Consider the following 25633-nt stretch of genomic DNA (forward strand, 5'->3'; position numbering starts at 1 on the left):
GAACGAAGCTTGCGACAGACAGGATATAATAATTTATTGATACCAAGCACACACACACACACACACACACACACACACAGCCCCACACACAAATAAGATATATGGATACATCCCACAGCATAAATATATACGCGTGTCATATCCTCAGCTACACCTTGGACATTCGCTGGTTCATTCTCCTGGTCAAGGCCCTGGGCTTTGGGCCCTCGGCTATGGGCTCTGCGTTTCACCTTACAAGTTTGCTACCCATGGACTTGACAACTAGTTTGCTGGCTTCCTGTGTTGCCGACCTCCACACGAGGGACCCTTTGGAGCACACATACACCACCTGCCTTTATATGTTGTCTGTGTGTAGATATCCAATCCACCCACACAGTTGGAAAATCGGTGACCTACAAAACAGCTAATCGTTGCTAACGGCCAAAAAAAAAGTTGCTACTGTTTCTTTTTGTTGGCTCGGGATTTGGGGAGTACCCAGCGAGGCCTGTGCGACACGCACGTGTTATGGGAGATACGCAGCCAAGGACTACGACTAGGACGAGGAATGGGTGGGAGGGAGGAAGCTAACCCATGCCATGCCATTGCCCGCAAAGAATGAATGAACGCCGCCGCCTCTTTTGTGTTTTGCTTTTTCAATAAACATTGTTTAATTTTAGTTGCAGTTTCTTATACACATTCTTATACACAAAATGAAGTAGCAGTAGTCGAAGGGTGAACTTAATTATTACGCTTGAATCGTGAACATAGAGTTAAGTTACAGTACAATCTAGTTTTAAAACTTTATCGTTCTTAAGTCAATAGAGGGGGTTGCCCGTCTACCTACCCCCACACAAAGGGCCTTTGCCATAGCATACTTTTCAGCGCAATGCGATCCAAGCGATCCCATGCGAGGTAACAGCTTCAATGAGGTCCCCCGGGTGGTGCATAAACTTATACTTAATTTTTCTAATACAAAAAAAAACATGGGGGACCTTGAGAAAGATCTCAAGAGCAGAAGAGTCAAATTCCATTGTTAGCATAGGTTTGTTTTATAGGAAAAGGGAAATGGATTCAATATATTAAAATGGAATGGAAATATTAAAATGGAATGAAAAAGATTTTAATTAAAGTAAACACTTCTGTTATGTGCCTGTGTGTAATGTGCAATATTTGTTTGTTCCATTCAATTCGTATGAATTGAAAACAAGTGTCCTTTGGGTACATTTATTTATCAATAGAGTAGCACGTGTAGTACGAGTACGATCGATTATAAAGATGAATGTTCATAGTGGTCCGTTGCCGGTGGTTTTCGTATGAGTATAAGACACAATTCATTGCATTCTGAGGATGAGAGATCGTTCAGAGATAAGGTATAGACATGGATAGATTACAATATACGAGCTTTTTGTTTTCCATTATCTGGTTGTTTTTTTTTTTTTTTTTCGTTCTGTTATTTTGGCACGCCTCAAGGCCCTCGTTTAGGTTCTCGTACAATCTGTGCGGATGGGAACTACAGACCGACCGGCCGACCGACCAACAGACAGACAGAAAGATATAGATCCATTTATTATCAAACTGAACAACAGGTGGAACGGAAGGTACACACACATACTCACACAATCATACACACATGTGGAACTGTATTGGCTAAACGATAGTCGATATATCTCTATAAAATATATATATATATATATATATGTGTGGAATGGATCCCCCTCGGGTCCGGTCCGTTGGTTTGTTTTCTTTTTAGACATCGACAACCATTTTCTTATGGATATCGGTGTTGCCCACCACCGAGCAGAACTCATCGAAGGATATCTTGCCGTCCTCGTCCTTGTCGGCAAAGCAAATGGTCTTGTCGACGATCTGCTGCAGCTGTGTATCCTTCAGATTGTTGCCGACCATCATCTTGAGCACCTGGAAGAGCTCACCATTGGAGATGTACCCGTCGTTGTCCATGTCATAGATGCGGAAGGCAAAGCGCAGCTTGGAGAGCTTATCGCCACGCACACTAAACTGTGAGACGCCCTGGATGAACTCCTTGAAGTCCACCTCGCCGTTGCCATCCGCATCGAAAATGTCGATGACGCGCTGCACCAGCGGATTCTGCTGCAGCTCCGGCAGTGACATGAACTCGTCGATGCTCAAGGCGCCCGAGTTGTCCAGATCCAGCTTCCGAAAACGCTTGCCCAATCGCCGGATCTCGTCCGCATCGAAGTTGGAGCACATGTCCATCGGTAGGGAGGTCTCGTTACCCATATTTGGCCTTGGTTCTGTACCTAACAAAAACTAAACACTGTACCTCATTTTTTTTTGTCTGGGGAATGATATACCACTCTCCACGGAGGGACAACATACCTGTGGGTTTTTGTGTGTGTTTGGGAGTCCTTCCTCTCGCTCGCTCTCTCTCTCTCTCGGTCTCCCTGTCTCTCTGTCAATCGGTTGTATTCCTCAGGTGGAGGTCCTGCTCTCTGCATGAAATAAAAAGAGAAGAGAATATGTAGCAACACTTATTTTGGGGACTCAATTATATCGATTTTCCAATGGGCAAAATGTTATCCTGACGCCTGAAATTTTTCCAATCAAAGAAAGATTTCAGTTTGGATTCTCCGCTTAAGTGGGGGCTAAACAACGGTTAAGGATTCACTTGAGGTGTTTTTCCTGTCCGGAGTTGGAATATTTTGTCATTGAGCAGTTAGAAAATTACCATAAACCAACAGTCCAGCGATTTGTTAACACTAAATCTCTCTACAGCAAAAACACGACTGATTCCGGGAGGGTTTTTTCTCCATTCGTCGTGTGGCGATGGCATCAAAGTGTTAGGTATGGCTAACAACTCAGGAAGCTGCCTCTATTTAAGGTACCATAACGCGCCCTTTGCCGATTTTTGTTGCAACATGCATATGTACGTTCAGGATAAACTTTCAGTCATATAATTATTTTCTGTTTTAAATTATTGTATTTTATTTTCAACTGAGTGTGGCAAATTTCGCCGACACATGTGAACATCGAAAGGAACTGTAACTGTGATGAGAGAGAGAGAGAGAGAGAGGGCTGGGTAGCTTCACCATACCTTATGTAAATATACCCTGGCAATGATAAAAGCACAGACAGGCGCAATAACTCTTTTTGGTTGCAATGCAACTGCAGTGTGCCAGAGCGAGACGGCGGGGGGTGATGAGTGCTGGAGAGCACACGAATGTCGGGCAGCAGACTGTTGCTTCTCGCACCTGAAATGCATTAATTTTGTGGCATACTTTTAAGAGTACAGATCAATCTACGCATCGTAATTAAAATTTTGCATAGTTTTGGGAAAACGTTGAGAAAACTGGAATATCAGGTATTTTCATACGCGTTAGGTAATTTTAACCGATAAATATGTTATCGAAATCAGAGCGCGCTGAAATGTATATTCAAAAGAAAAAATTTTCAATATCAAAATTTTGCGTGGGCGTATTATCTCTGTATGGCTTTACTGAATACAACATCGAAGTTTTTTTGAGCGTAATACATAAACATCAAGTGGAAAACTAAATGCCACGCGTCAATTGAGACTTGGGCAGAGGGAAACAACTATTAGCGAATCTACAAACAAACTTACACAGAATTAAAATTAAACAAACAAATAAAGGTGACTACAGCTCATTATTGACCTGCTTCTTTTTCTCTTTCAGATAGTCCTCCTCATCCGTGCTAATATCGTATACATCTCGTGACTTGGGCTTAAGCTGCTGCTCGACCTTGGCCTTCTTTAGAATATTTTCTGCAAAAGAAAACGAGTTGGAAATCGTCTCTCAAGATCCATACAGAAACAGAGACAGGGACACACACACTCACCATGTGCAACGCGCTCCAGTTCATCTTCAGTGTCGATGCCGGAGGAGATATCGTGGGTGACATTGGTATTGTTCTCCTGGCTATGATCTGCATCATCTATTTCTACCACCACATCGGTGGGAACGTGAACAGACATTTCAATATCGCCAGACAGCTGCGGCTTTGGCCGGGTTTTTGGCTTCAGTGATGTATCGTGCAGCTCCTCATCGCTCTCCGGCTGGCCCACCTCGTCCGTGTCCAAGGCATATCGACGCCAGGGCAAGTACTTCTTGTGTGCATGACACTTCTCGATCCAGCTGCGGGTCACGATCTTGCCCTTGCCTCGAACCTCCCTATACTTGGGTGTGTTCTTGAAGGCGCAGCTGGAAGAAATTAAAGCAACAATTAAACGGTGGAACGGTGGAACGGCGAAGGATGTGGATGAGGATGATGAAGCTTACATCAGATGCGTGCAGCCAGACTCCCAGTCAGCCTTGTACCTGGCCCCCATGGCCGTTGCTTTTGCGCGAAGGTCCGCGCGATCGGGATTCTGCAAGGGAAACACATAGTTATACGATTGGTTGTACACTTCCCATGTATGATTGTATCTTGCCTGTATTCCGCTGATGACCAAGACTACGCCGCGCAGCAGCTGATTAAAGGGTCGATACTGGATGGTGGCTTCTTTTATCTTTAGCTTTTTGGCTGGCGTGGCAGCGCCACGAGTCGGCGATGAGTGGCGCTTATGAGCTGACGGTCTGGGACTATCCTTTGATCTGTCGCTATCCCTGGGCCTTTGGCTCTCCTTTGATCTGTCCCTGGGACTGTCCTTGGGCTTCGGGCTGTCCACTTTTGGTGGTGGTGCCTTGTCTATGGAATGACGCTTGGACTTTTCTTTCCTTCGCTCCCTCTCCAGCTTCTCCTGCTCCACGCGTCGCCTATCCTTGTCGGCCTTAAGGTGCTTGCTCAGGCGCTGCTTCCTCGCATCCTTATCATCGGCATCATCGTCAGCGTCGTCGTCCCCGAACAAAAGTGAGGCTCGATTGCGATCCAACGGCTTTGCATCCGTCTTACCCTCGCCAGCAGGAGAGGCAGAACGTGAAACTGGCGCTGGTGCTGGTGCTGGCGATGGACTGGACGGTTTCGTGTTGCTCAGCCGTCGCATCACTGCAGAGGCATCTCGAATGGCGGCCGCTGTGCTGGCAGGAGCTGCTGGCTGCTGCGAATCCTTCCAACGCTTGAAACGCATTAATGGTGTGTCCGTGTCCGAGTCTGGCGACTCCTCCCGCAGCTTGTATGCCCCAAATTGCATTATCCGCTCGGGTAACAGCGATTTGGGCTTGGATGCAGCTGCTGTGGCACTTGTGGCAGTCGCTTGGGCCGTCACGTGTACCTTGACGAAGGACAGACCGTACTGGACGTGCTTGTTGAATGGCTGGGTGCAGACGATCTTAAGCAGCTTCCATTTCTCGGTCAATACTGTGGAGTCCAGGGCTGAGCCGCTGAAGCAGCGCACACGATTCTGGTTGCTGGAGTTCTTGCTCTCGATGGGCGTCATGAAGGAGCTGGAGAGAAGCAGTTCCTTGAAGTCGTCCACCCGGCAGCCCGACCTGCTGACCAGCACCTCAATGAAGGCGGAGTGCTCATTGCCAAGATCGATGCCGGTGACTTGCTGCGGATCGGCAAACTCCAGTATCACATAGGCGCTTTTCTCGCCGACCGATCGTGTCTTCCATTTCTTGCCGGCGTTCTCCTTTAGCAGATTCTCGGCCACATGGACCTGCAGGGTGCAGCAAATGGATGTGAATGTAGGATTTGGGGATTTGGTCATGGAATCTTACCGGGTCCTCGCTGCTGACTTCTCGCACGGATTTCAAAATCGCGATCGGCATTTCGCAATGTTTTGCTTTGCACAAACCGAGACGCCGCTTCTAGCGCCAATCGATCGATTTTCGATAGTACTGATTCAATTAATGGCGTAATTGGCCATAAGAGCCAGGTGGATGGTGCAACACCCCCAGGCAGAACGAAAAAAAAACGTTAAATATAATGTGACATATACTATTTTGACTTGTTTTACTCGAATAAACTAATAAATTTAATTTTCTATGTATGTGCGAGAGTGCCATCGCCTATCGAAAAGTTCCACGCAGATGTTTTTCGATAGGTCTGAAGCCCGCGCACCGAAGTGGCAACGCCAGGAGAAAGTGGCAATTAATAACAAATAAATAACAAGTGAAAGTGCAGAATTAGTTTTAATTAATATTAACTAATTAATAGCTAAGACCAGCTACAATTGAACTATTAGAATAGGGCCACATTCTGGCGGGTTGTGGCACCTTGCGGGTTAAGGTGAACTTATTCATTTCGTTCAGGGCAGTTCTTTTTTTGTTCGTTCATGAACAACAATTGTAGACAACAAAAATAATGGACATTAATGCCAGAGCAAAGGAGAAGCCACAGTCTGGTGGCGCTGCTCCTCAAGCTCCGCTGCCAGCTCGGGCGGCTGCAATGCTGCCAAGAAAACTGAACGAGACGCAGGAGGAGACGGAGTCGGAGACAGAGGCCTCGAACAGCTGCAATGCGAATGCCAACGACTGGATACACTTCTCGCAGTGGATTCACTGCTTTTGCGTGGTCACCTTCGACCTAAACCTGGGCCAGGCCCTGGAGTATGTCTATCCGCCAGAGTTCATGCCCAGCGACCAGGAGGTGAGCAACATTTGCTACATGGCCTTCCCCGACTCCAACTCGGGCTGCATGGGCGACACCAAGTTCCATATGCGTCTGCGTGCCATCGCCAAGCAGCAGCACCAGCAGAAGCCCCTGCCCATCTACAATGGCGACTGTGCCCCGGCCCTGCGCCAGGATAGCTCCCACTACTGGGGCTTCGTCTACTTCCGGCAGAAGCGGGATGCGAACCTGCCGCGCGGCTATTTCCAGAAGAGCTTCATCATCATCACGCGCCTGCCCTTCTTCAATCTCTACTACGACATACTGGCCCAACTGGCGCCTAAATACTTCGACGAGGGCACCGACATCCTGCGGCAGGCCTGCGAGCAGATCAACAGCCACTGGCCCGGACTGCGCGTGGGCCAGACCCTCCACCTGCCGCTGCTCGAATGCAACTATCAGATCTGCATTCCGCGTGCGACCAGCAGTCGCAAATCACCCACCGAATCCGCATCATCATCATCCAACGAATTTTCTGCCCCGCAGACGCTGGCCAGCAGCAAGGTGCTGTCGTCGGTCAACGAAATCGAACTCTTCCGCTCCCTCAGCTTTGTGATGGAGCAGCTGTACACGCTCTGGGAACTAGTCATCACCGCCGAGCCCATTGTGGTGGTGGCCACCTCTCCCGCCGACTGCTCGCACATGGTGCAAGCGCTGGTGGCGCTCATCGCACCGCTGGAATACTGCGCCGAGGCGCGGCCCTACTTCACCATTCACGACAGCGAATTCCGGGAGTTCACCCAGGAGTGTTCCAGCAAAACGGGCCTCCCTGCCTGCATTCTGGGCGTCACAAATCCGTTCTTTGTCAAACTGCTCAAGGATTGGCCCCACATGCTTCGTCTAGTAGACAATCAGGTAAGCACTGCAGCTTCCTCTATATATCTTTATCTATATGTGCCTCTATCTATATTTGCCTCTCTTTCGCTTTCGTGTTGCACAGAAGAACATGCAGCAGCAGCAGCAACTGCTGATGGGACAGAAGAGCTCACACCGCAATGCCACCTCCTTCTCCAGTGGCTCCTCTGCTGACCAGCTGGCCAGCAGATCATCAATGAAGACCACACCGGCTCTGAATGGCGGTGGCAGCTCAAATGGAACGGATGGGAGCTCGGCGTCGGGGCTGCACACCAAGTACAAGCCGTATCTGAAAAAGGACAAGGCGCTGATCAAGAAGGTGCTGCTGGGTCTGAAGACCAAGCGGCCGGAGCATGTGCAGACGGCGCTGATACGGCGACATTTACTGGAGCTGACGCAGAGCTTCATGATACCGCTGGAGCGATACATGGCCTCGCTGATGCCGCTGCAGAAGGATATCAGTCCGTTTAAGTCGGCGCCGAATGCGAGCAGCTTTAAGCTGGACGACTTCCTGGCCACCCTAGAGACGGCCGGGCCACAGCTAACGTCGCCCCTCAAGGGCGACTGGAAGGGCCTGTACAGGCGCTTCTTTCGCTCGCCCAACTTTCGCGGCTGGTACGAGTCGCGGCATCGCGAGCTTCAGCTCACCCTCCAGGATCTACAGCTGCAGGCCCTCTCCGAGGCGAATCTGGAGCACTGGGCCCACGACAAGCAGGAGGTGGAGATCATCGATATGATACTCAAGCTCAAGCAGAAACTGAATCTCTACAGCGACAAGTCGCAGGGCCTGGATGGTATCGCCTGGCTCAGCGCCCACAACAGCAGCAGTGCCAGCCATCGGATGAGCACACAGCAGCAGATCCAGGCGCAGATTGAGTGCATGAAGGGTCTGCTGCCGCCCGATCTCAAGAATGTGGTGAATCTTTGATCGTTTGTGCAGATGCTTAGCTACATTAATGGCGCTTCCCATACACTACGCCCCAACCCAACCCCACATTTTCAAACTTCTTTAATTGTATGCGAGTGAGTGCCTGCGTGTGTCTGTGTCGTGTGATTTTGTGTATTCCGTCAGTGGAGTGTCCGTTTGGCAGGGGCTTGGGTTAGTTTACTGTGGGACTCCTCTTCATAGTTGTATATACGTTTTAACTGTCTAATCGGATCTGATTTACTGATACAATATCCGTGTCTATTTTAAGTGTAAAATAAATCCTCTAACTGAATCTACGAAAAGTATTACAAATTGAAATTGCTCTAATAACGATATTCAGTTCGTTGCATGCAATATATGAGTATTAATTGGGTCTGCTGGCAACTTAACGGATTAATCGCGCTCTCGGAAGGCTTCTCTTTATTCCGCAACACACAAAAAAAGGAGCGGAGCACGAAAATGCCTGAAGGGAAACAAACAAAAACAGTTATTCTTTCACACTGTGAGAAACAAAGGGAATGCATTGTTTCACCAGTTCGATTTGAACTTTGCGTTGCCAATTCGATAATAAAACAAGGAATTTTCAGCAATAGAAATTAGATACATATGTACATATATTATTTTCCTTAAATGATGCGCCCCACTGAATATGTATGTAAATTGCTCTCAGTGTTGTGCGCTCTCTCGCATACTTCTCTTTTTCTCTCTGCCACAGACAACACTGTGCATCGTCTCTTTCTGATCACTGTTTTGCGGTAAAAATGCAGTTTGCTTATTTAGGTTTGTTCTTCTTCTCTTTTGTTGTGCGTTTGGATTTAAGAGATTTACTGATCCTACGGTCCATAATGTTGAACATTTCTATGGGGGTATTATCCAGCACAAAAGTATCCTAAACAGGGAGGGAGCACCTCCTCCTTTTGTGGAAACCCAAAATTACTGTGCATGGGGAAATGAGTGGTTCCAAGGTTTTATTATCATATAAATTACAAAGAAAACAAAAATAACTTAACCAATTCATGAGGATTAAATGTGATTGAATATAAACGAGCAAACGACAAGGGATGCGGGTGGATTTTGGGGCGATGGAATGGTTTTTTTTTAGATAAGAAAGACAATGTCGTCGGCCACCATGATCTGGTTGTCCTCGGTCATACGGTGGACAGCGGCCTCGATCTCGCTGCTGGCAAATGGCTCCGCGTTATTCTCATTGATGGCCGTTGTGATGCGGCCGAGGGGCAGGCTCTGCTCGCGTGCCTCGCGGAACAGGCGCTGCAGGCCGTTCTTGAAGGTCCCCAAACGGTCATCGGTAATGGTGGCCGGCGTTGGCGTGGCGCTGACCGACTGCTCCTCACTGCTGCCCAACTGGCTGGCGCTAGTGGTGCTGCTGCTGGTCGCACCGTTGCGGACAGCTGGTAAAGAGCGACGGGTCTCTCGACGCGTCAGATCGCCGGCATCCGGCTGTGGTGGCTCGATATCCTCCTCGTCGCTATCGACAAAAGCATGAGGATCGGCCTCGGTGCGGGTGCGCTTGCTGCGGCGTGTGGGCGAACGTTCGCTGGCGACATCAGTGGCGGCGACGGCATCGTCCTCATCATCGGAGGCGCCGCTATGGCGGCGACGCTTGTTGCCGCGCTCCTTCTCCAGGACCTTCTTGAAGTAGGCAAACTGCACCAGCTCAATGGCCGACAGGGCATCGTCTATGGTCACCGTCTTGGACATGCGGGCGCGTGCATGGGCCGTGGACAGACGAATCAGCGTCTCCAAGGTACGGGCCGTGATGGGCTGTGTGCGTGCCACATCGCTGTCGACGGCCTCCTGGGAGCGGAGGCGCGAGTACTCATTGGCAATGGCCTCGCATGCCTGCTCACTCAGCTTCGGCTTCATGCACTTGGCCACATGGATGTACTTGCGCATAAACTCCACGGAGAGGATCTTCTCCTGGCGCTGGCGCGACTTTCCATGCAGCAGGGCATCATATTTCTCATAGACCTCGGTGTCCTTTTTCTCCTCGCTGCTGGAGACAAAGGAGAGCGAGTCCGCGTAGGAGCTGCCCATCGATAGGGGCTCACCGTCGGCCTCTTTCGGATTGCGATAGCGATGCATGCGCACCACATGGTCGGATATCATTTGGTCCACATCGCTGTCGATCACGTCCAGCATCACAAAGAGCAGATCGAAACGCGACAGCAGCGAGTCCTGCAGCCCAATATTCTCCATGGGCGTCTTGTACTGATCGTACTGCAAAAAGAAAGTAGGGATTTATAAGAATTATAGACAAAGGAATGGGAGAATTGGCTCACCCTTCCGTAGACGGGATTGGCAGCTGCCAGGACAGAGCAGCGGGCATTGAGAGACGCATGAATGCCCGCCTTGGAGATGGTGACGCGACCCTGTTCCATCACCTCGTGTATGGCCGTGCGATCAATGTCGCTCATCTTGTCGAACTCATCGATGCAGACGACACCGCGATCGGCCAGAACCATGGCGCCAGCCTCCAAGCGACGCTCGCCCGTCTCCTGATCGGTGGTAACGGCCGCCGTCAGACCAACGCCACTGGAGCCACGTCCAGTGGTGGGTATGGCACGCGGTGCCGTATTGAGTACGTAGCGCAGCAGCTGAGACTTGGCCACCGACGGATCGCCGATTAGGAGCACATTAATGTCGCCACGCAGCCGTGTACCGTTGGGCAGGAGCTTCTCCACGCCGCCGAGCAGCAGGCAGAGAATGGCCTTCTTCACATACACATGGCCATGGATCGAGGGGGCCAGACTCTTGCTAAGCAGCTCGAATATGTCGTTGTTCTTGGCCAGCTTCTTGCACACCATAATGTCCTCGCGCGAGATGTCCAGGTTGTTCTCCTTGCTAAGCAGCGAGATGTTGTTGGCCAGCAGCACTGTGCGAAAGGTGCCCGATGTGTAGCCGCCGCGCTTGCTTGGCAGACAGCGATAGCTGCCCACGATCTGGACGCGATCGCCGGGCTTGCAGCGATCGACGAGATCATCATCGCAGACAATGTCAACGGAGCGGGGTAGCTGGCCGGCCGGGGCCTTCTCGGGCATCTCCTGTATGGTGAGCGTTTGGTGGTCTTTGTAGACCGACAGCCCGAACTCTGTCTCCAGCAGATTGCCGTCGTCGTCCTTGGTGGGATAGGCAGCGCCAGAGGGCACGGCCTCGAAGGAGGTGAGGTCTGTGTACTTGCGCTCCAGCACTTTGCGCGTATTGGGACAGTAGTGGACGCTGCGTACCACCTTGGGCCGGATGAGGGAGACCTTTGTGACGATGCCCTCCACACAGACCATGTTGCCAAGGTAAATGCAGGTAAGCGAACGCGGCGTCACATGCCGATTGCCAAAGCAGCCCTCGAAGCCCACAAAGAAGTCTTCGTGCAGCTTGGCATAGCTGGGATCCACCGTGGACGCGTACTCCTTGAGAGCGCGACCGAAGGCCAGCTGCTCGTCGGATGCGTTGCTCAGCAGCCCCATGGCGCGCTGCGGATTCTTGCGCTTAAGATCGTTGATGTTCACCACAAGACGCTTGCTCTTTTCGGCAATCATGTCCTTCACATGGCCGGAATAGATTCCCTGGTCCTCTTCATCGTCCAGAAAGTCCACATACTCGCGCTGTATGTCCCTAATAAACTGCTCGCCATCATGGGCCATTGTTATGTTTCACTTGAACTTCAACTCTCGATCGATCAGCAATCAAACACAAACAAATTCTTCTGTTGCACCCGGCGAGACGCTTGAAACCAAACACAATAAATTTTTGGTGCCAAATGCGCCGTATGCACACTTTTTGGCGGGAAAAAGTGCAGGGATGTGAAATATATATTAATATATCGATATATATTTTGGGTACATAATATATTTCCAGGTGATAGTTTTCCTTGGACTGGCGAACCTAAGTTTATTTTTTGTGGGATATATCTTCAACGGGACTATTTTTGAGTTCAGGGTAAATCGGCATTATGTTTCTGTGGCTTCAAGACTTGATCGGATTATACCGACTTTTTATTCTACCTATCGATGCATGCACAATAATAATATCGGTATTTTTGTGCGATAATCAGCACTCGAAATGGCGTTTATGGTCGTATTCCACTAGTCTAAATAGGTGATACACAAACACAACGATACATTTATGTTAATGTTTCTGGTTCACCAAAAAGCACAGCACAGTTTATTTATATTCTGCAAATTATAATGTCCGAGCTTTTTATATATATGTACCTCTCACTTGCACTGAATGTTTTTCCTAATAAGGTTCTTATTGCTGGTTATTGAATAGTGATTCTATTGAAGTGTGGTGTTATACGACCATACACGTTTCCTTTTTAGTATCTAAGAATATTGCAATTAATTCCCAGAAAAAAATTGAACGAAATAACTTATTCAGTAAATTATACCATTCTGTCCAATAACATTACATACATACATATGTACATATGTTGGGCAGTAAAAGCCATAAGTAATACCAAACCCCTGCCAGGAAATGGCGCGCACTTTTAAAATGGAAATATTCAGTAGCGCCATAGAACAGCGTTTTAATTATTTAATATGTAATAATTAATTATATTATCTTTAATGAAAATGATAACCATCCGTACTACGTACGCATGTATCCGCTGTACTATTTGGTAGAAAAGATTAGTTTGGGCAAAGCGACCAGTGGTTAGGATATTTGATTTCCTCCAAGCTTGACAGAATATATCCAGCAGGAAGTACAAGTGGTATCTGGCTCCCAGCGAACAGCGATGGGGGCGGAAGTGCGAACATGTACTGCACGGGCTTGCCGACAATGGGAGCTTCCACATCAATCTGTCGAAAGGAATGGAGATTGTTAGACAAGATTTATAGACAAGCCCATAAAATTTGTACTCTTACTTTTGGTGCATCCAAAACGCGATGCCAGCCGCCTTTGTGCTGATTCTTAGCAACTTCCTTAGGGTCATCGCCTCTCAACTTGAGGTCACCCATGTTGATGTCACAGTCCTTCGAAGATGTCATGTTAAAATAGGCATCAAAGGACGAAGTTTCCTGCGGGAGAGACGAAAGTCCAAACAAAAGTTTTTCCTGCGCAATCAAGGTACGTTCAGCTTCATCGAGCTCCCTCAGGACCTCATAATCATTTTGGGGACCATCGAGCATTGTCTCTTCGCTGGGCATCTCATTCGACCCCAGCTTTAAGTGTTTGTTCTGCGAAAACACCCAGCGTTTGATATCATTGTGTTTAATTCTCTTCTTATTCTCCGCTGACAGATTGTCCTGATAACACATCCAGCTTTTAATATCATCGTGGTTCGTCTTCTTCTGTTCCCACGGTGACTGATTCCCCTGCGCAACCAACAAGCGCCCAATGTCAGCGAGATTCTTCTGCGCATTATATTCAATTTGGCGGCTGACCAGTCCAATCTCTGAGACTCTCTCTGAAATCTGCCGAGACGTTCTAATTACATATTTATGCACATGTATTAACAGTTTCGCATAGATTTGTATAATTACCTTCTCTGAATTCTCCAAGGGAGTCTTCCCTCGCTGTCGTTCTTGCGTCCAAAAAAATCCATTTCGACTTCAAACGCGACTCAAAGAAAAATAATCCTTCTATCCCATTTTACCGATTTTTCGAGCGGTGCTGTTTTGCGGCGCCACCCGAGAATGTCAGGTTCAGTGTGTGTAAGAGGGAGACAAGAGGTGTTTTGCTTCGAATAGGATCTCAGTAATGTGTGAGCGGTAGAGAATGCTGCTGTCATTTCCTCAGTTTCTGCTCTGCCTTGCCATTCGCCATATATATTTGTGTGTGTGCTTATATGTATGCATTCCACTTTTGCGCCTGTTTCAACCATTTTATCCCGTTCATCAATAGACAGAAAGAAAAACTGCGCTACAACACCCTTGCAGAGGATATATTTACTTTGGCAGAGCTTTGTAACACATAGAGTATACATTTTTATATATATAGTATATAAGTGCATATACTATATCTGTATGTATATATATATGTACTGGCTGAACATACAGGGTGTTTCTATGTAAACTATTCTCTCAGACTGTCTTCCGCTTTTGCATCAGTATCAGGCCATTGTTTGGAGTGGGAGATCCTTGCCGCAATACGTGGTTGTGCGAGTATACCAATGTTGATCCATTCTTTTCCAGGGTTTGAGCAAAGGAAAATAGAAAATGGCAAGCATCAGTCTCTGTCTCATGCCAGCCAACGGCTTTAGAAATACATACATATGTACATACAAACATAAGCAGAAACGCACAAATGTACATAGCAGCAAATGAAAGAGTGGAACAGAGCCTGATAGAAAATGTTGCAAAAGCGGGAAGCGAGGCGACTGCCTTCGTGTCCTCTGCCGAGAGATAGACAACATCATATACATATGTACATACAATAATTATAACAAAGACAATAATTCTCGTGCATTTTCTTTGTACATTTGTATTGAATAACGTTTGTCCGATTATGACAGGGAGCCACTGTATATGTACATATGTATGTATGTATGTACGTACCTCTCATCTGACGTTAAAATGGTTGAAACAGGCGAAAAAGTGTATACACACACACATATTTTAGCCAACAGCTACTGGAATACATACATATAAACACACCACACACAAATAAATATGGCGAATGGCAAGGCAAAGCAGAATCTGAGGAAATGACAGCAGCATTCTCAGACGAGAGGACGCCGTACCGCTCGCACAGCACTGAGATCCTATTCGAAGCAAAACACCTATTGTCTCCCTCTTACACACACTGAACCTGACATTCTCGTGTGGCGCCGCAGAACCGCAGAGAACAACCGCTCGAAATATCACGAAATCGGCTGAATAGTTTTTCTTCGAGTCGCGTTTGAAGTCGACATGGATTTTTTTGGATGCAAGAACGACAGCGAGAGGCTGACTCCCCTGGAGAATTCAGAGAAGGAGTTTGTAAGTGGATCAAATATATGCGAAACAGTCAATACATGTACATAAATATGTAATTGGAACGTCTCGGCAGATTTCTGGGCAAGCTGAATCGGAACGCAACGTCAGTTTGGTTGATGAGCACGGGGACGAGGACGTGCAGAAGAGTACGTCTGGGCTTTCGCCGCTTGTGGATATCATCCGAAAACTGTCAAAACTGTCCAGAACGAATGAGGCACTCAGTATGGATCTATCCACAGGGACTTCGACAAAACGTATGCCCGTCAACCGTCAAATTGAATATGAGCCACAGAATTCGGGCAGCAACATGGCTGACTTAGGTCAGTTGGGTGGCGAGCAGCCGAAGGAAACTGCGAATAATCAGCACCAATGCGGTTGGCATTACGTTTTGCATGTATGTACCAACAGTAAGACTCTAAATTTGATTGTTTTCTCCATAATCTTGTCCAACTGTCCCCATTATTTTCGACAGATGGATGGGGAATCTCCCAATATCGACAAGCCGGTACAGTATGAGTCTCCACTTCCGCACCCATCGTACCCATCGTACTTAGGAGTCACCGTTGTTGGCTGGGAGCAAGAAACCACTTTGCCTGCTGGATATGATCTGTCAAGCATGCAGGAAATCAAAGATCCCAACCATTAGTCGGTACTAAACTTTTCTATCATATAATCCTTAGAACTTATAGTAAAACAGATGCCTGTATGAGGTATGGGAAACCTGTTTATGTTCAATAAAGTCTTATTGGTACACTTCAATCCATATATTTAGTTGGCTCTAATGTTGCTTATGTCCGCATTCCACTAGACTTGACTTAAACTGACTGTTTGTTTGGTGAGACGAGATATAAAGCGTATGGGAGAAGCAATGAGTGCAAGCGAGAGAAATGTATGTTTCGTTTGGCTCTTTTAATGTAACTGGTAGCAGCGCATCTTCAGAATTGTACATTGAAGGTACAATTTGGCTAGAACTGAACGGCTGTGCGTTTTTGCGAACCAACCAAAATTAAAAAGGAATTATCTTTGTCTACCAATCTGCATTTGACGCCTATTGGCGTACTGTTTCTTTGCTAAAAAAAAACATCGTAAATTTCGATGTTTCATCACAAATATCGATGCTGCCCCAGCTCTACATTGGCGGCCATTTTGGATAAGGAAAACAACCAAAGTTTAGATCGCGCGTTTTTGTTTGTCAATATTCACTTGTTTGCTCCTCGAAACACACAGAAATAATAATGAACAGTGATGATAATGCGTGCGCCTTTGATGGCAACCAGCAAGAAGCGAAAGAAGCGGTGTGCGATCCCGTTTCAATGATCCAGGCGTATTTGGAAGAGTTGCTGCGCCAAACGGTAAGCGGCAGGCCATCATTTCACAATCTGTATGCTGTATGATTTACAGCACGCCGAGAATACATGTTTGGAAACCGAACTTAATGAGCTGGAAGAAAAACAGAAGCGGCTAACTGATCAGAAGGCTGAAACCATCTGCAGGATGAGCCTTCCGATCGTTGGGGAGAATTCGATACAGCTGCTGCCCAATTTGGATGAACTGACTGCGAAGGAGAATATTCTGAGCAGTCAACTGAGCGATCTGGTGAAAGTAAAGCAACAATTGGGCCTGGCCTATGCTGATCATTGCCAAAAGGCCATACAGGTCACCGAGGGGCAGGGCGGTAATGTGGCCTATGATGAGTTCACATCGATGGTATGTCATGAGATCATTCTGCACCTATGCATTTCATCTCGGTGTACATATGTGTTTGTTTTTTCAGAGCTATGAAGATCTAAAGAAGCTCATTAAAGAAGATTCTATTAAACTAAGTGAAATGAAAAGAAAGTCTGTGGAATTGACCGACATACTACGCTCCAAGCGCAAGGAGCAGGATGCGAGTCATAAGGCCGTGCTGGAGCAAATCAGTATACTGGAACTGGTCGCGCTCGAAGCCTTGTAAGCATACAACATACACATACATATTGCATACATATTTGTTAATATTGCATATTTGTTATCCTCCATTGCAGCGAACTCGCTAACGAAGTTAAATTGGATTTAAATCATCGCAATGACGGCCACCCCTTCAATTAGATTAGTACGGAATTCATGCTGGTGTGAAACTTTCATACAATTAACCATATTCTTAAACTAATAAAACCCATTTCCATAACATTTCCCCGACAGCAAAGTCTGTACATACATACATATGTAAAGACAAGGACGGGGCGCGTAGTCTCGTTTATATGCGAAAATTTGCACCTACACCGGCTGCCCTAAGAAGTGGCAACGCGGCGCAAGGCCTGAAGAAAACACAGCTGATGGGGCTGCCAGATAGTTTCACGTTTTTGTGAAATTGCCTTTTTAGCGGCCGCCTGCTGGATTTTAGATATTTAGTTGTGAAATTTTAATATTATTTGATTTGAGATTTGAGAGCGACCATGGACGATTCCTCAAGGCAGCACATGGAAGAATTCTGCTTCATGCGGCCACCCAGCGACGTCCGCACCACGTAAGTGCTTCTAGCCGGGCGACCCGAACATTTACGTGGATGAAATCAGCGCGTTCTCTTCATTTCTGTAAAGCAACGTGCCTGTTGCTACTCCCAGGTCGGTGGCGGACAACAAATCACGCAAAACAGAGCTGCATGTCGTACGGCTGAGCGATGAGTCCAAGCAGATGACCATGGACACCTTACGGACCATACACGGGCCGGACTTTAAGCTGGAGGACATCAGTAAGTACAAGGACCGCGGGAGAGGCGGCCACGGTGTCAAGCATGCCTATTGGCAGGACCGTGGCACGCTGATGGTGCAGAGTGTCCAGGGGGTCAGCTCCACCAGAGGCGATGGCAGCGACGAGGATCGCCTTCGCCGCTATGCCCTGCTCAAGCTGGAGTGCTACGGCTTCCATGCCTCCCACTGCCTCGAGGCCTACCAGCACTGCAGCAACGATACGGAAGCGGCCCTGCTGCTGCTCTATAAGCGATATGCACGTCCTCGAAAAGGAAAAGCTTAACCTTGAGCCACCCAGCGAGCAGGAGCTACTGGACATGCGCTCCGATGAGAAGGAAGCCCTCGAATCCATCTACGATCGGACCTACGAGGAGCGTGAGTGCAATCGGGTGTGGAATCTCAAGTTAAAGATCGACCACCTACTGGCCCATAGCCCCTCAGAGGTTCGAAAGGCTCGTGAGGCTGCCGCCGCAGCAGCAGCCGCCTCTGTCCAGGCAGCCCTCGACAAGAAGAAGAAGGCGCCGCAGCGGTGTCGCAACTTCGAACGCGATGGCACCTGTAAATACGGTCCCAAGTGTCGCTTTGCCCATGTGCCGGCCCAGCCCGTTCTTCCTTCCACACCAAAGAAAGGTTAGTGAGTGGATTGTCGGTGCTTCAGATCTAAAAATCTTTTGGTGTTAATTCGCAGATAATCTGGATGAGAACGACAACGAGCTGTGGTTCCATGTGGAGGTGCGCTTTCCATGCCATCCAACGGCTTTAGACATACATACATATGTACAAACAAACATACACAGAAACGCACAAATGTACATAGCAGCAAACGAAAGAGTGGAACAGAGCCTGATAGAAAATGTGTCAAAAGCGGGAAGCGAGGCGACTGCCTTCGTGTCCTCTGCCGAGAGATAGACAACATACATATACATATGTACATACAATAATTATAACAAAGACAATAATTCTAGTGCATTTCTTTGTACATTTGTATTGAATCACGTTTGTCCATATGTATGTATGTACGTATGTACGTACCTCTCATCTGAGGTTAAAATGGTTGAAATGGAATGCATACATATAAACACACCACACACGAATATATATGGCGAATGGCAAGGCAAAGCAGAATCTGAGGAAATGACAGCAGCATTCTCAGACGAGAGGACCGTACCGTTCGCACAGCACTGAGATCCTATTCGAAGCAAAACACCTGACTTTCTCGTGTGGCGCCGCAGAACCGCAGAGAACAACCGCTCGAAATACCACGAAATCGGCTGAATAGAAGGGTTATTTTTCTTTGAGTCGCGTTTGAAGTCGACATGGATTTTTTTGGACGCAAGAACGACAGTGAGAGGAGAATTCAGAGAAGGAGTTTGTAAGTGGATCAAACATATGCGAAACAGTCAATACATGTACATAAATATGTAATTGGAACGTCTCGGCAGATTTCTGGGCAAGCTGAATCGGAACGCAACGTCAGTTTGGTTGAAGAGCACGAGGACGAGGACGTGCAGAAGAGTACGTCTGGGCTTTCGCCGCTTGTGGATATCATCCGAAAACTGTCAAAACTGTCCAGAACGAATGAGGCACTCAGTATGGATCTATCCACAGGGACTTTGAAAAAACGTATGCCCGTCAACCGTCAAATTGAATATGAGCCACAGAATTCGGGCAGCAACATGGCTGACTTAGGTCAGTTGGGTGGCGAGCAGCCGAAGGAAACTGCAAATAATCAGCACCAAGGCGGTTGGCATTACGTTTTGCACGTACCAACAGTAAGACTCTAAATTTGATTGGTTTCTCCATAATCTTGTCCAACTGTCCCCATTATTTTCGACAGATGGATGGGGAATCTCCCAATATCGACAAGCCGGTACAGTATGAGTCTCCACTTCCGCACCCATCGTACTTAGGAGTCACCGTTGTTGGCTGGGAGCAAGAAACCAATTTGCCTGCTGGATATGATCTGTCAAGCATGCAGGAAATCAAAGATCCCAACCACTAGTCGGTACTAAACTTTTCTATCATATAATCCTTAAAACTTATAGTAAAACAGATGCCTGTATACAGGTATGAGAAACCTGTTTATGTTCAATAAAGTCTTATTGGTATAAACAATTCAATCCATATATTTAGTTGGCTCTAATGTTGCTTATGTCCGCATTCCACTAGACTTGACTTGAACTGACTGTTTGTTTGGTGAGACGAGATATAAAGCGTATGGGAGAAGCAGTGAGTGTAAGCGAGAAAAATGTATGTTTCGTTTGGCTCTTTAGTGTAACTGGTAGCAGCGCATCTTCAGAATTGTACATTGAAGGTACAATTTGGCTAGACCTGAACGGCTGTGCGTTTTTACGCACTTTGTCTACCAGTCTTCATTTGACGCCTATTGGCGTACTGTTTCTTTGTTTAAAAAAAAAAACATCGTAAACTTCGATGTTTCATCACAAATATCGATGCTGCCCCAGCTCCACATCGGCGGCCATTTTGGATAAGGAAAACAACCGAAGTTTAGACCGCGCGTTTTTGTTTGTCAATATTCACTTGTTTGCTCCTCGAGAACACACAAATAATAATGAACAGTGATGATAATGCGTGCGCCTTTGATGGCAACCAGCAAGCGAAAGAAGCGGTGTGCGATCCCGTTTCAATGATCCAGGCGTATTTGGAAGAGTTGCTGCGCCAAACGGTAAGCGGCAGGCCATCATTTCACAATCTGTATGCTGTATGATTTACAGCACGCCGAGAATACATCTTTGGAAACCGAACTTAATGAGCTGGAAGAAAAACAGAAGCGGATAATTGATCAGAAGGCTGAAACCATGTGCAGGATGAGCCTTCCGATCGTTGGGGAGAATTCGATACAGCTGATGCCCAATTTGGAGGAACTGACTGCGAAGGAGAATATTCTGAGCAGTCAACTGAGCGATCTGGTGAAAGTAAAGCAACGATTGGGCCTGGCCTATGCTGATCATTGCCAAAAGGCCATACAGGTCACCGAGGGACAGGGCGGTAATGTGGCCTATGATGAGTTTACATCGATGGTATGTCATGAGATCATTCTGCACCCATGCATTTCATCCCGGAGTACATATGTGTTTGTTTTTTCAGAGCTCTGAAGATCTAAAGAAGCTCATTAAAGAGGATTCTATTAAACTGAGTGAAATGAAAAGAAAGTCTGCGGAATCGACCGACATACTACGCTCCAAGCGCAAGGAGCAGGATGCGAATCATAAGGCCGTGCTGGAGCAAATCAGTATACTCGAACTGGTCGCGCTCGAAGCCTTGTAAGCATACACATACATATTTCATACATATTTGTTAATATTGCATATTTGTTTTCCTCCATTGCAGCGAACTTGCTAACGAAGTTAAAGTGGATTTAAACCATCGCAATGACGGCCATCCCTCCAATTAGATTAGTACGGAATTCATTCTGAAACTTTCATACATATAACCATTTTCTTAAACTAATAAAACCCATTTCCATAACATTTCCCCTACAGCAAAGTCTGTACATACGTATGTAAAGACAAGGACGGGGGCGCGTAGTTTCGTTTATATGCGAAAATTTGCACCTACACCGGCTGCCCTAAGAAGTGGCAACGCGGCGCAAGGGTAGAAGAAAACACAGCTGATGGGGCTGCCAGATAGTTTCACGTTTTTGTGAAATTGCCTTTTTAGCGGCCGCCTGCTGGATTTTAGATATTTAGTTGTGAAATTTTAATATTATTTGATTTGAGACTTGAGAGCGACCATGGACGATTCCTCAAGGCAGCACATGGAAGACTTCTGCTTCATGCGGCCACCCAGCGACGTCCGCACCACGTAAGTGCTTCTAGCCGGGCGACCCGAACATTTACGTGGATGAAATCATTAGCGCGTTCTCTTCATTTCTGTAAAACAACGTGCCTGTTGCTACTCCCAGGTCGGTGGCGGACAACAAATCACGCAAAACAGAGCTGCACGTCGTACGGCTGAGCGATGAGTCCAAGCAGATGACCATGGACACCTTACGGACCATACACGGGCCGGACTTTAAGCTGGAGGACATCAGTAAGTACAAGGACCGCGGGAGAGGCGGCCACGGTGTCAAGCATGCCTATTGGCAGGACCGTGGCACGCTGATGGTGCAGAGTGTCCAGGGGGTCAGCTCCACCAGAGGCGATGGCAGCGACGAGGATCGCCTTCGCCGCTATGCCCTGCTCAAGCTGGAGTGCTACGGCTTCCATGCCGCCCACTGCCTCGAGGCCTACCAGCACTGCAGCAACGATACGGAAGCGGCCCTGCTGCTGCTCTATAAGCGATATATGCACGTCCTCGAAAAGGAAAAGCTTAACCTTGAGCCACCCAGCGAGCAGGAGCTACTGGACATGCGCTCCGATGAGAAGGAAGCCCTCGAGTCCATCTACGATCGGACCTACGAGGAGCGTGAGTGCAATCGGGTGTGGAATCTCAAGTTAAAGATCGACCACCTACTGGCCCATAGCCCCTCAGAGGTTCGAAAGGCTCGTGAGGCTGCCGCCGCAGCAGCAGCCGCCTCTGTCCAGGCAGCCCTCGACAAGAAGAAGAAGGCGCCGCAGCGGTGTCGCAACTTCGAACGCGATGGCACCTGTAAATACGGTCCCAAGTGTCGCTTTGCCCATGTGCCGGCCCAGCCCGTTCTTCCTTCCACACCAAAGAAAGGTTAGTGAGTGGATTGTCGGTGCTTCAGATCTAAAAATCTTTTGGTGTTAATTCGAGATAATCTGGATGAGAACGACAACGAGCTGTGGTTCCATGTGGAGGTGCGCTTTCCATGCCATCCAACGGCTTTAGACATACATACATATGTACAAACAAACATACACAGAAACGCACAAATGTACATAGCAGCAAACGAAAGAGTGGAACAGAGCCTGATAGAAAATGTGTCAAAAGCGGGAAGCGAGGCGACTGCCTTCGTGTCCTCTGCCGAGAGATAGACAACATACATATACATATGTACATACAATAATTATAACAAAGACAATAATTCTAGTGCATTTCTTTGTACATTTGTATTGAATCACGTTTGTCCATATGTATGTATGTACGTATGTACGTACCTCTCATCTGAGGTTAAAATGGTTGAAATGGAATGCATACATATAAACACACCACACACGAATATATATGGCGAATGGCAAGGCAAAGCAGAATCTGAGGAAATGACAGCAGCATTCTCAGACGAGAGGACCGTACCGTTCGCACAGCACTGAGATCCTATTCGAAGCAAAACACCTGACTTTCTCGTGTGGCGCCGCAGAACCGCAGAGAACAACCGCTCGAAATATCACGAAATCGGCTGAATAGAAGGGTTATTTTCTTTGAGTCGCGTTTGAAGTCGACATGGATTTTTTTGGACGCAAGAACGACAGTGAGAGGAGAATTCAGAGAAGGAGTTTGTAAGTGGATCAAACATATGCGAAACAGTCAATACATGTACATAAATATGTAATTGGAACGTCTCGGCAGATTTTTGGGCAAGCTGAATCGGAACGCAACGTCAGTTTGGTTGAAGGGCACGAGGACGAGGACGTGCAGAAGAGTACGTCTGGGCTTTCGCCGCTTGTGGATATCATCCGAAAACTGTCAAAACTGTCCAGAACGAATGAGGCACTCAGTATGGATCTATCCACAGGGACATTGACAAAACGTATGCCCGTCAACCGTCAAATTGAATATGAGCCACAGAATTCGGGCAGCAACATGGCTGACTTAGGTCAGTTGGGTGGCGAGCAGCCGAAGGAAACTGCAAATAATCAGCACCAAGGCGGTTGGCATTAGGTTTTGCACCTACCAACAGTAAGACTCTAAATTTGATTGGATTCTCCATAATCTTGTCCAACTGTCCCCATTATTTTCGACAGATGGATGGGGAATCTCCCAATATCGACAAGCCGGTACAGTATGAGTCTCCACTTCCGCACCCATCGTACTTAGGAGTCACCGTTGTTGGCTGGGAGCAAGAAACCAATTTGCCTGCTGGATATGATCTGTCAAGCATGCAGGAAATCAAAGATCCCAACCACTAGTCGGTACTAAACTTTTCTATCATATAATCCTTAAAACTTATAGTAAAACAGATCCCTGTATACAGGTATGAGAAACCTGTTTATGTTCAATAAAGTTTTATTGGTATAAACAATTCAATCCATATATTTAGTTGGCTCTAATGTTGCTTATGTCCGCATTCCACTAGACTTGACTTGAACTGACTGTTTGTTTGGTGAGACGAGATATAAAGCGTATGGGAGAAGCAGTGAGTGTAAGCGAGAGAAATGTATGTTTCGTTTGGCTCTTTAGTGTAACTGGTAGCAGCGCATCTTCAGAATTGTACATTGAAGGTACAATTTGGCTAGACCTGAACGGCTGTGCGTTTTTACGAACCAACCAAAATCAAACAGAAATTATCTTTGTCTACCAGTCTTCATTTGACGCCTATTGGCGTACTGTTTCTTTGTTTAAAAAAAAAACATCGTAAACTTCGATGTTTCATCACAAATATCGATGCTGCCCCAGCTCCACATCGGCGGCCATTTTGGATAAGGAAAACAACCGAAGTTTAGACCGCGCGTTTTTGTTTGTCAATATTCACTTGTTTGCTCCTCGAGAACACACAAATAATAATGAACAGTGATGATAATGCGTGCGCCTTTGATGGCAACCAGCAAGAAGCGAAAGAAGCGGTGTGCGATCCCGTTTCAATGATCCAGGCGTATTTGGAAGAGTTGCTGCGCCAAACGGTAAGCGGCAGGCCATCATTTCACAATCTGTATGCTGTATGATTTACAGCACGCCGAGAATACATCTTTGGAAACCGAACTTAATGAGCTGGAAGAAAAACAGAAGCGGATAATTGATCAGAAGGCTGAAACCATCTGCAGGATGAGCCTTCCGATCGTTGGGGAGAATTCGATACAGCTGATGCCCAATTTGGAGGAACTGACTGCGAAGGAGAATATTCTGAGCAGTCAACTGAGCGATCTGGTGAAAGTAAAGCAACGATTGGGCCTGGCCTATGCTGATCATTGCCAAAAGGCCATACAGGTCACCGAGGGACAGGGCGGTAATGTGGCCTATGATGAGTTCACATCGATGGTATGTCATGAGATCATTCTGCACCCATGCATTTCATCCCGGAGTACATATGTGTTTGTTTTTTCAGAGCTATGAAGATCTAAAGAAGCTCATTAAAGAGGATTCTATTAAACTGAGTGAAATGAAAAGAAAGTCTGCGGAATCGACCGACATACTACGCTCCAAGCGCAAGGAGCAGGATGCGAATCATAAGGCCGTGCTGGAGCAAATCAGTATACTCGAACTGGTCGCGCTCGAAGCCTTGTAAGCATACACATACATATTTCATACATATTTGTTAATATTGCATATTTGTTTTCCTCCATTGCAGCGAACTTGCTAACGAAGTTAAAGTGGATTTAAACCATCGCAATGACGGCCATCCCTCCAATTAGATTAGTACGGAATTCATTCTGAAACTTTCATACATATAACCATTTTCTTAAACTAATAAAACCCATTTCCATAACATTTCCCCGACAGCAAAGTCTGTACATACATATGTAAAGACAAGGACGGGGGCGCGTAGTTTCGTTTATATGCGAAAATTTGCACCTACA

General features: G+C 47.1%; 9 protein-coding genes and 1 long non-coding RNA gene across 20 annotated transcripts; 7 read left to right on the plus strand and 3 right to left on the minus strand.

Moving 5' to 3' along the window:
* Window positions 1–1659: 1659 nt before the first annotated feature.
* Window positions 1660–2795, minus strand: LOC111074364 (calcineurin subunit B type 1). Of its 3 annotated transcripts, none has more exons than XM_022367112.2 (3): window positions 2687–2795; window positions 2338–2450; window positions 1660–2268 (listed from the first exon to the last, which is right to left on the minus strand). In XM_022367112.2, exon 3 carries the CDS (start codon window positions 2236–2238, stop codon window positions 1726–1728), a length of 513 nt encoding a protein of 170 aa, XP_022222804.1. In that variant the 5' UTR covers window positions 2239–2268; window positions 2338–2450; window positions 2687–2795; the 3' UTR covers window positions 1660–1725. The 3 variants fall into 3 exon arrangements, with proteins under 3 accessions (XP_022222804.1, XP_022222802.1, XP_022222803.1); XM_022367110.2 differs by having other exon boundaries at window positions 1660–2275; XM_022367111.2 differs by having other exon boundaries at window positions 1661–2258.
* Window positions 2796–3027: 232 nt separating this feature from the next.
* On the minus strand, window positions 3028–5909 carry LOC111074363 (DNA repair protein XRCC1). 4 transcript variants are annotated; one of them, XM_022367105.2, is made up of 6 exons: window positions 5637–5909; window positions 4409–5575; window positions 4257–4345; window positions 3817–4178; window positions 3633–3742; window positions 3028–3209 (listed from the first exon to the last, which is right to left on the minus strand). In XM_022367105.2, exons 1-6 carry the CDS (start codon window positions 5685–5687, stop codon window positions 3054–3056), a joined length of 1935 nt encoding a protein of 644 aa, XP_022222797.2. In that variant the 5' UTR covers window positions 5688–5909; the 3' UTR covers window positions 3028–3053. The 4 variants fall into 4 exon arrangements, with proteins under 4 accessions (XP_022222797.2, XP_022222798.2, XP_022222801.2 ...); XM_022367106.2 differs by lacking the exon at window positions 3028–3209 and adding an exon at window positions 3320–3379 and having other exon boundaries at window positions 5637–5907; XM_022367109.2 differs by lacking the exon at window positions 3028–3209 and adding an exon at window positions 3436–3564 and having other exon boundaries at window positions 5637–5906.
* An 80-nt stretch (window positions 5910–5989) lies between these two features.
* Window positions 5990–8613, plus strand: LOC111074362 (protein DENND6B). The gene is made up of 2 exons (XM_022367104.2): window positions 5990–7383; window positions 7469–8613. The coding sequence occupies exons 1-2, from the start codon at window positions 6223–6225 to the stop codon at window positions 8309–8311; spliced, it is 2004 nt and encodes a 667-aa protein (XP_022222796.2). The 5' UTR covers window positions 5990–6222; the 3' UTR covers window positions 8312–8613.
* A 652-nt stretch (window positions 8614–9265) lies between these two features.
* On the minus strand, window positions 9266–12114 carry LOC111074361 (DNA replication licensing factor Mcm3). Its single transcript, XM_022367103.2, has 2 exons — window positions 10612–12114; window positions 9266–10549 (listed from the first exon to the last, which is right to left on the minus strand). Exons 1-2 carry the CDS (start codon window positions 11968–11970, stop codon window positions 9410–9412), a joined length of 2499 nt encoding a protein of 832 aa, XP_022222795.1. The 5' UTR covers window positions 11971–12114; the 3' UTR covers window positions 9266–9409.
* Window positions 12115–14872: 2758 nt separating this feature from the next.
* On the plus strand, window positions 14873–15892 carry LOC121405479. Its single transcript, XM_041596181.1, has 3 exons — window positions 14873–15249; window positions 15320–15640; window positions 15719–15892. Exons 1-3 carry the CDS (start codon window positions 15181–15183, stop codon window positions 15890–15892), a joined length of 564 nt encoding a protein of 187 aa, XP_041452115.1. The 5' UTR covers window positions 14873–15180.
* A 503-nt stretch (window positions 15893–16395) lies between these two features.
* Window positions 16396–21467, plus strand: LOC121403797. Of its 3 annotated transcripts, none has more exons than XM_041596241.1 (4): window positions 16396–16598; window positions 16648–16953; window positions 21084–21259; window positions 21327–21467. In XM_041596241.1, the coding sequence occupies exons 1-4, from the start codon at window positions 16482–16484 to the stop codon at window positions 21388–21390; spliced, it is 663 nt and encodes a 220-aa protein (XP_041452175.1). In that variant the 5' UTR covers window positions 16396–16481; the 3' UTR covers window positions 21391–21467. The 3 variants fall into 3 exon arrangements, with proteins under 3 accessions (XP_041452175.1, XP_041452176.1, XP_041452177.1); XM_041596242.1 differs by lacking the exon at window positions 16648–16953 and adding an exon at window positions 20711–21016; XM_041596243.1 differs by lacking the exons at window positions 16396–16598; window positions 16648–16953 and adding exons at window positions 20380–20661; window positions 20711–21016.
* LOC121405501 lies at window positions 18880–20056 on the plus strand. Its single transcript, XM_041596245.1, has 3 exons — window positions 18880–19347; window positions 19418–19747; window positions 19813–20056. Exons 2-3 carry the CDS (start codon window positions 19568–19570, stop codon window positions 19975–19977), a joined length of 345 nt encoding a protein of 114 aa, XP_041452179.1. The 5' UTR covers window positions 18880–19347; window positions 19418–19567; the 3' UTR covers window positions 19978–20056.
* Window positions 21468–21612: 145 nt separating the features above from the next.
* LOC121405496 (putative ATP-dependent RNA helicase DHX57) lies at window positions 21613–23311 on the plus strand. Of its 3 annotated transcripts, XM_041596235.1 has the most exons (4): window positions 21613–21800; window positions 21877–22489; window positions 22547–22658; window positions 22716–23311. In XM_041596235.1, exons 1-4 carry the CDS (start codon window positions 21730–21732, stop codon window positions 22934–22936), a joined length of 1017 nt encoding a protein of 338 aa, XP_041452169.1. In that variant the 5' UTR covers window positions 21613–21729; the 3' UTR covers window positions 22937–23311. The 3 variants fall into 3 exon arrangements, with proteins under 3 accessions (XP_041452169.1, XP_041452168.1, XP_041452167.1); XM_041596234.1 differs by having other exon boundaries at window positions 21901–22658; XM_041596233.1 differs by having other exon boundaries at window positions 21614–21800; window positions 21877–22658.
* Window positions 23307–24267, plus strand: LOC121405502. Of its 2 annotated transcripts, XR_005968603.1 has the most exons (4): window positions 23307–23398; window positions 23469–23798; window positions 23864–24031; window positions 24196–24267. It is a non-coding gene; the product is annotated as an uncharacterized LOC121405502 (long non-coding RNA). The 2 variants fall into 2 exon arrangements; XR_005968602.1 differs by lacking the exon at window positions 24196–24267 and having other exon boundaries at window positions 23864–24073.
* Window positions 24268–24339: 72 nt separating this feature from the next.
* Window positions 24340–25559, plus strand: LOC121405498. Its single transcript, XM_041596239.1, has 4 exons — window positions 24340–24739; window positions 24789–25094; window positions 25162–25337; window positions 25405–25559. The coding sequence occupies exons 1-4, from the start codon at window positions 24623–24625 to the stop codon at window positions 25466–25468; spliced, it is 663 nt and encodes a 220-aa protein (XP_041452173.1). The 5' UTR covers window positions 24340–24622; the 3' UTR covers window positions 25469–25559.
* Window positions 25560–25633: the final 74 nt, after the last annotated feature.

The sequence above is a fragment of the Drosophila obscura genome, unplaced genomic scaffold (genome assembly GCF_018151105.1).
Source record: "Drosophila obscura isolate BZ-5 IFL unplaced genomic scaffold, ASM1815110v1 contig_97, whole genome shotgun sequence".
Taxonomy (NCBI): Eukaryota; Metazoa; Arthropoda; class Insecta; order Diptera; family Drosophilidae; genus Drosophila; species Drosophila obscura.